This window comes from Pseudorasbora parva, chromosome 17 (assembly GCF_024679245.1).
Source record: "Pseudorasbora parva isolate DD20220531a chromosome 17, ASM2467924v1, whole genome shotgun sequence".
Taxonomy (NCBI): domain Eukaryota; kingdom Metazoa; phylum Chordata; class Actinopteri; order Cypriniformes; family Gobionidae; genus Pseudorasbora; species Pseudorasbora parva.
Genome location: NC_090188.1, coordinates 25,346,669 through 25,355,362, shown reverse-complemented (window position 1 = coordinate 25,355,362; position 8,694 = coordinate 25,346,669). Strand labels below are relative to the sequence as shown.

The window sequence follows — 8,694 nt, the reverse complement described above, 5'->3', positions numbered from 1 at the left end:
GGACTGGGGCAAAAAAGTGGCCCGGCCTTTCTGGCACAAAGCGGCCCAAAACAACCAGTCAGCAACACGTCAAGTCAGGGTACCTTCATTTATACAGAGCTTTTTACAACACAGATTGCTTCAAAGCAGCTTTACAGTGATAGTAGGTAATTCATTTTGCTTTTGAAGAAATGTTTTTCATCTCACCATAAACTCACCAGCTCATTATGCACAGAGAACTTTTAAACACTTACTAACATAAAAATATAGATGCTATTTATACAGAAATATAAATGCTATTTTTATTGAAATGCTTATCATTAACATTAATGAATGACTGGCACACTTTTTTTAGGTTGTAATTGGTCTTTCCTGGTGCACATGGCAATTTGTTTTTCTCCATTGGTTTGGCTCATTTCTTGAAACAGAAAATACATTCTCAATGTGTCCAATAACCAAATGCAGAAAGGGTAGAGGGACTCAGCTGACTCAGCTGTGTTTCAGATGACCCCCGCAAAGGTAAAACACAAGGTCTAATTTACAGTATTACACTTATTTCTCAATATTAAAAGAGATTGACTTTTCTTTTCAAGGGAACAAACAAAGGGAACTTGTTAGCAACACCATGACTAATCAAATGAGTAATCCTACTATCGTAACGATCTCAGCCAGGATGGAAAACAAATGACAGAAAAAAAACTCAAAATTGAACATAACTGACATTATACGCTCAATCCTAGAAAGGCACGACCTTGTGCTAACATCCAAATAAGAGAGGAGGCAGCAGAGTACAGGAGAACAGGAAAGATGAAAGAAGGAGAGACCAGAGTATTGATGACGTGTGAGGAGCCGGAGCAAGAGTCAGATGGTGCAACGAAAGGCTCCGATTCAGAAATCCACAGCCGCTTCAATCTATCTTTTGAGTGATTTATAATCAAGTTATTAATCAATATTTATCCTTCTACATATTAAATGATTTCTTCAAGTTTATGAGATTTACTTTACTAGTTTTAGGCCTGGTTTCACATACAGTGCCAAGATTAGACTTTAGTTAAATTAGAACATTTAAGAAACTTTTATAAATGTGCCTTTGAAGAAAAGAAAGAAAAAAAATCTTGAAATAAAACAATGGCACTCACATAGTTTAAGATATTTCAGTGCAAGTTGCTTTAAAACAGCTCAAACATGCATTTCAGTCGCTTAGTTCAGGGACATTTTTTTCTGTTTATATTTCTTAGACAATCAGAATCATTCAACCTGAAGTAATGATATAGGCCACATCAAGACGAAGCCAAGGGCGTTCCCTATCCAATTTTTTCCCCTCGTCTCAAGAAATATCTGCGTACACACGAAACTGCTGAAACTGTCTCAAAACGATGTAGTATGCATGCCAGGCCAGTGTGTGGCGCTGTAATTCTGCCACAGAAATACACTAAAACCGAAGGAGAAGACTTGTGGCTAGAAGGGTTACAGCAATGATAAGGATGTGAAACAAAATCTCACTATAAAATAACAATGCTACAATGCAACAATGCAAATAACAAATAACAATGCAAAAGATATGAGTGAGAGAACTGTAAAGTCCCGGTGAAGTACAGAACAACCAGAAGTAGCAAGTGAGTTTTCTTCAGTGCTGTGACGTATTTCCAAGTAAAACGGAATATTGAATAGAGAGCAGGGATTAACTTCAGCGCTCCTCCTCTCCATTTCTGCAGTGCAGGAGCTTCACTCTAACTTTTTTGATACTTTTGTGTATGTAATAATAGTCATATTCCAAATAAACCTTGCTTAATAAAGTAAAGCATGAACTAGTGGTCTTGGTTCAATGAATAGCTTTAACATTTTAGTGTAGGATTACATGTAATGTTTGTATTTAGAGGTTTACTGTAAAAAATAAGGTATATATATATATATATATATATATACACACACATACATCAGCTCTGGGGAAAAAATACACCTCTACAAGTATTGAAGCCATTCCATTCCAATGTCTATTGAATTCCAACACAGGCATACCTCATTCTACTGAATGAGGTGCTGATTAGGTGATCACCTGAGCCAAATCTTATTTAATAAGGAAAAGTATTTATAAAATAAAAAAAACACTTCTGTGGTCATCACTATCCTCTTGCAGTAGGACCAGCTGAATGGCAAAAAAAGTGCTAGTAGTACCTCAAAAGTAATTGGAATCAAAAAATAACTATTGACCATGCCAAAAAAAAGTTGAAAGAGTGAGGAAAAGAAGGGTTCAATTCTGGCTTTACTGGCAGAGGGATACAGTGAGTGTTGGGTTGTTTCCATCCTTAAAATTTCTAGAACATTACATAAGAACAAGGTCAAGCAGCAGACATTGGGGACAACAAAGCTACAGACCAGCAGAGGGCGAAAATGACTCTCCACTGACCAGGAATCACCGCCATCTCATTGGAATGTCACTCAACAACCGTAGGATGACATCAAGTGACCTACAAAAAGAATGGCAAAAGGCAGCTGGGGTGAAGTGCACGGCGAGGACGGTTCCAAACAGGCTCCTAGGGGCAGGGCTGAAGTCATGCAAAGCTAGAAAAAAGCCCTTTGTCAATGAGGAAGCAAAGAAGAGCCAGTCTGAGGTTTGCAAGAGACCATAAGGATTAGACTCTAGAGGACTGGAGTAAGGTCATCTTCTCTGATGAGTCCAATTTTCAGCTTTGTCCAACACCTGGTCGTCTAAGGAGAGCCTTACAAGCCACAGTGTCTCCAACCCACTGTTAAATTTGGTGGAGGATCGGTGATGATCTGGGGGTGCTTCAGCAAGGCTGGAATCGGACAGATTTGTCTTTGTGAAGGATGCATGAATCAAACCATGTGCAAGGTTGTCCTGGAAGAAAACTTGCTTCCTTCTGCTCTGACAATGTTCCCCAACTCAGAGAACTGTTTTTTTTCCAGGACTATGCTCCATGCCACACAGCCAGGTCAATCAAGGTGTGGATGGAGGACCACCAGATCAAGACCCTGTCATGACAAGCCCAATATCCAGACCTGAACCTCATTGAAAACCAATGTGATCAAGAGGAAGATGGATGGTCCAAAGCCATCAAACAAATCCAAGCTGTGTGAATTTTTGCACCAGGAGTGGCATAAAGTCACCCAACATCAATGTGAAAGACTAGTGGAGAGCATGTCAAGATGTATAAGAGGCTGTGATTCAAAATCAGGTTTATTCCACCAAATATTGATTTCTGAACTTGTCCTAAGTTAAAACATTAGTATTGTGTTGTTAAAAATGAATATGAACTTATTTTCTTTCCATAATTTGAGGTCTGACAACACTGCATCTCTTTTTGTTATTTTGACCAGTTGTTGCTTTCAGCAAATAAATGCTCTAAATGACAGTATCTTTATTTGGAATTTGGGAAAAATGTTGACAGTAGTTTATAGAATAAAACAAAAATGTTAATTTTACCCAAACACATACCTATAAATAGTAAACCCAGAGAAACTGACAATTTTGCAGTGGTCTCTTAGTTTTTTTCCAGAGCTTGCTTTTACGTGTGTATGTATGTATGTTTACATTTACATTTATGCATTTAGCAGATGCTTTTATCCAAAGCTACTTACAACTCAGGAGAACAGGAAGCAAATCCGTCAAGGAGAGGCAACGAAACACAAAAAGTGCCCTAAATACCAAGATTTGTATACCGTTTGTATAGTAGCAAAAACCAGAAAAGGGAAGAAGAAAGGAGAAATAGAGGAGGAAAGAGGTTTTCCTCCATGTAAAATTTTCCTCAATTTTCCTCAAATTCCAAATACATGTATGTATATATATATGTTCTCCCCCATAAAAAAAAAAAAAATGATTTCCTAGATGTGATTTCCTGCATTATGGTGCGTTTTAGGCCATATCCCTTGCCTATACCAAAAAAGACCTCAAACCAGTCAATACCAATAGTCTAATAAAAAGACTATAATCATTTAACTGCCATAGAAATCAACAGTTTCACAGATAATGATAATGAACAAGTTGCATGTTTTTTATGCTCCGTGTCCAGACAGAAAAAGTGCCGTTTACTAAACGATTGATTGGGCCAGACAAAATTACAGAAATCACTGAATTATTTGTTGTGGCTATAGTAGGGGTAAGACGCATGGCATCAAGTTTTGACGCAAATCAAGCATAGGTTCAAATCCGCCTTTTGCCACACTCGCTCTACTCCCTTTCCCCATCACATATCAGATCGAAAAGGTATTATTTTCAATAAAAAAAAGAGAAAATATTAGAAAAGGGGAAATAAAGTGTTTAACATGTGTTTAATAATACGTTTCTGAATAAGTTTCTCGGTTAAGGGGTAGTCAAGGTAAACAGACGTGCTGAATTAGAGACGATAAAAGTGAGTGGGTCCAATATCATTGTTCTTAAAAAGTGGGTGGGTCTTGTCCCACCTAAACACAATGGTTCCGACGCCCATGATAGTGGCCCATAAGAGCCTAACACAACACCTATCTGGATCCCATCATCAACCTAAATAGGCAGACCCATGTAGCCCCCAAAAGGGTGCTACCTGGGTTACACATATGGGCCTGGTATGAGCCCATCAAGAGACCCATCATCAACCCATCTAGGCTAACCCATGTGGGGCCTCCATGGAAACTGAAGACAAAATTAGCTGAGTCCCAGATAGAGGTATAATATATTATTACAACAAACATTAAGTTATCCCTAAATTCAAAAATAATAAAATATAGGTGGATAAGAATGTCATAGGAGCATCTTACCCTGGTTGTAAAAGTAAACTTGACATTGGGAGATTGTCATTTTTTTCCAGGATGTTTATGTTCCAGGATGTCAACAATGTTGATCCTGGAACATGTTATACTCAGGTTCATGGTGACTGAATTGATGACATAAGCCTCTTTAGTCACAAAGGTGTGACAAATGAACTGCATACAAATAATTCTATAACAAATGGATGTGTGAATATTTATTTCTTAAAACTAACTAGTAGTTATTTAATGTTACATTTTTTCATTAAAACTAAATCGGCTAATCCAGTAGCCTAGCGACTAGTATCTTTTTCAGTTTAAGTTGTAGGCCTAATTCCACATCCCTATTTAATGGTGAACAGTTAATGGAATAAGATACTTGTCAATATTGTTGAATTTGAAAAATACTTTTCATGTTCACACTTTTCAGTTGGCCAAGATTTCTAAAAATCCTTTCTTTGGATTGTTCTGTTAAATAACAGACTAAAAAGTACATTAAAGAGATTTTTTTGTTTGTTTGTTTTTTCTTTCAAACACGTTGTCCCTCCTTACAACTGCGATTGGTGGATGCGCCAGGCCCCGCCCCAATTCGCAGCGTTTTAGGGAGTGACGTTTGTTTATAAAATCTCTGACAGCATTATGGTTCCATCCACTTTTGACTTAGTGACCAAAAGGAGAATCAAGACAGTCCGAGTCAATTAATACAACTTGAACATGTATCTTACGATGATTGTTCCGTTTCTGGCGGCGATTTTGGCCGCAGCGAGCGCTGGGCCGGTTGGTGGTCTGGTTGGAGGTATTGTTGACGGAGGCATGGACAAAGATGCTCGGAGTGCGTTAGAGTTTGCAATGGCACAGTACAACAGTCAAAGCAATGATGAAAATGTGTATCGGGTTTCCAAAGTCATCAAGGTTCAAAAACAGGTAAGTAGTTTAAAGGTTATTTTTGCCATCTCAACGTTCTTTTTTCCTTGAATGCTGTCACGTCCTTATTGTGTCAACATGTTTTGTTGGTCCTGGAACAACATTTCTGTCCCTACCCCTAACCCCAAACATCAAGTTATCCCTAAATTCAGAGATAATCAGAGATAAAGATAGGTGGATAAGAATGGCGAAGGAGCATCTAACCCTGGTTGTAAACGTAAATTTGAGATTAACTGTAAACTCAGTCAAATCTGATTGCGAGATTGGAATGTTATTCCAGGATCAACAGAGATGTTATAAGACTGTCATCAAATCTGATTTAATTGACATACAAGGGTGTCACAAATGAACTGCATACAAATAATTGTATAACAAATAGATGTGTGAATATTTTTATATATAGGTAAATATACTAGAAATAATCAAGGAATATGATAATAATGAATATATATATATATATATATATATATATATATATATATATATATATATATATATATATATATATATATATATATATATATATATGTTAAAAAAATAAAACAAACAAAAAACACCCTTGAAATTTTTCAAGGCAATTTTTCAGTTCAGTTCCAGTTCCACTTCCAGTTCAAAGCAATATACAAAGAGAACAACAGAATTATGGTCAAACTATTTATATTATAGGCCACATGAGAGACATTTTTAAAGGCAAGACATTAAAAGATTTTTAGACGTGGTGTTTTGAACTGTATTGAAGTACTTGAAGTATGACCAATATTTTTTAATATTGACAGAAAAATGACCATAAAATACTTGTTATTGCTTTAAATGTCCTCTGTGTTCATATCATGAATGTTTATGGTAAGAAATATATTTTAGAAGGTTCTATTTTTAATGTAGGTTGACTTTGCGACACACTACATCAGGATTGACTCCACTATGACTGAACATGTTTCTGGTTGTTGTAGGTTGTCGCGGGCATGAAGTACATCTTCACTGTGAATGTGGCCAAAACCAAATGCAAAAAGGGTGGAGAGACTCTGTGTACCATTCAACTGGCCCCCGCAAAGGTAAGACACAAGGTCTATTTTACAGTTTTGCACTTACTGGTATTTCTCAATATTAAAAGAGATTGACTTTTCTTTTCTTTTAGGTCATTCGGTGCAAAATAACAGTCTGGACCCAGTCATGGTTGAACTCTATTGAAGTTATTGAACACATCTGCATGTAGTTCATGTTACTAATGCAATCTGGGGCTTTTAACATGCAGCAATAAAATGTACTTGTTATTGCTAATTATGGTGAAGTAAAAGTTTTTACTATTAATAAAATATACATTTTATTTGTCATGATAACCTTTAATGTCAACAACAAATCATGGAATGAAAGCTTTACTAACACAATAATAATTATGTAATGTCATTTATACTCAGTTGCTCTGAAAAAGTCTACAATTTGAAATAATTTCTCAATAATAAACTGCATTTTCTGATATGTGGTCGTCTTTTACTTATTAAAACATGATTGAATGAGATTCGTTTTTGATTAAATGCCTTTTGGGAGTCATACTGATTTGGAGGCTTGAGAACACTGTGCATTATTTGTGTATGTATACATAAAGAAAACAATAATCCAACCATAATATTTATATGATAAAAAGAGTTATAAGAGTGCAAGTGACAGAGCCCGAATTCATAAAGAATCTTAAAGGGGTACTTCAGCGCTGGGCAGATGAATCTGTCTTTAAACTGGGTCATTAATGTAGTAGAAATGTGAAATTATTTTTGAATTTGGTGCTTTCTAGACTGAGAAAAGACAGAAAATGTATTTTTGTCTCATGGGGATGAAAGACAATAATTCCCAGAATACTTCACATTTAGGCCCCGCCCACACTACGGAAACAATCCAACGCTCTCCATTGACTTTGTATTGCGTGAGCACACCTCCTTGTCATTTCAGACTTATTACAAAAAAACAGAACAATGTCTAAAAGCTGATATGTGACAAGATGTGCAGCAAACAAGCTAAAAAACACATAACTAAGTTCTTAAAAGCTGTCGACCCCCAAAAACGAGCTGTAATAATGTTCGTGTTCGGGAAGGAAGAGGACAAGGGGGCTTGACTGCTGACGCTTTTTTTGACAATAAACTCAAAGCAAACGGCACACTTTCAGCGTGTGTATTCTTTCTCAGTCACTTCCGGGTTCCGGTCTTTCCTTCCGCTTCCGGGTCAACGTATCCTCAGGTCAGGGTGGAGCGTCAGCAGTCCCTCTCTCTCTCTCCCCTGCTTCCGATTCCACAGGCGTTTTATCCTCTCCCCACGCCCATTACTGGAACAAGATACAGGTGTTATCAATCTGCGTCCAACCCACTCACTTACCACTCGTCCCGAGGCTCTCTCCCGCTGCAGACCTCGCTGAACCACGCCCCCCTTGCCACATACCCCCACCGCCCGACTTCCCAGCCTGCAACCAACCCCCCCTCCCCACCCCCCATTTCTGGAGAGGAAGTCGGCCACAGCCATCTGAGCACCCGGCCTGTGGACCACCTTGAACTTAAAAGGCTGAAGAGCTAGATACCAACGGGTGATCCGCGCGTTGGTATCCTTCATGAGGTGGAGCCATTGGAGAGGAGCGTGGTCCGAACAGAGGGTGAACTCCCGCCCCAGGAGGTAGTAGCGGAGGGTGAGAACGGCCCACCTGATGGCAAGGCATTCTTTTTCAATGGTGCTGTACTTAGCCTCTCTCTTGGGGAGCTTACGGCTAATGTACAGCACCGGCCGCTCTCCCCCCTCCACCTCCTGGGCCAGGACTACGCCCAGCCCCCTGTCCGACGCGTCAGTCTGCAACAGAAAAGGGAGAGAAAAGTCAGGGGAGTGTAATAGCGGCCCGCCACACAGAGCAGCCTTAACTCGGGTGAAGGCCTGCTGGCACGGCTCCGTCCATTGGACCGTATCTGGTAGCCCCTTTCTAGTAAGGTCAGTCAGAGGGCTGGTGAGGTCCGAATAATTGGGTATAAACCGCCTATAATATCCCGCCAGCCCCAAGAACTGTCTTACCTCCTTTTT

At 38.7% G+C, this 8,694-nt stretch overlaps 1 protein-coding gene across 1 annotated transcript; it reads left to right on the top strand.

Annotated features, from left to right (window-relative positions):
- Positions 1-5,436: 5,436 nt before the first annotated feature.
- LOC137045222 (cystatin-like) lies at positions 5,437-7,069 on the top strand. Its single transcript, XM_067421775.1, has 3 exons — positions 5,437-5,646; positions 6,597-6,698; positions 6,782-7,069. The coding sequence occupies exons 1-3, from the start codon at positions 5,437-5,439 to the stop codon at positions 6,857-6,859; spliced, it is 390 nt and encodes a 129-aa protein (XP_067277876.1). The 3' UTR covers positions 6,860-7,069.
- The last annotated feature ends 1,625 nt before the right edge of the window (positions 7,070-8,694 follow it).

Coding starts and splice junctions, on each gene's coding strand:
- LOC137045222 (XM_067421775.1), top strand. CDS start 5,437: ATGTATCTTACGATGATTGTTCCGTTTCTGGCGGCGATTTTGGCCGCA. Junction 5,647..6,596: donor TCATCAAGGTTCAAAAACAG/GTAAGTAGTTTA, acceptor TGGTTGTTGTAG/GTTGTCGCGGGCATGAAGTA. Junction 6,699..6,781: donor TTCAACTGGCCCCCGCAAAG/GTAAGACACAAG, acceptor CTTTTCTTTTAG/GTCATTCGGTGCAAAATAAC.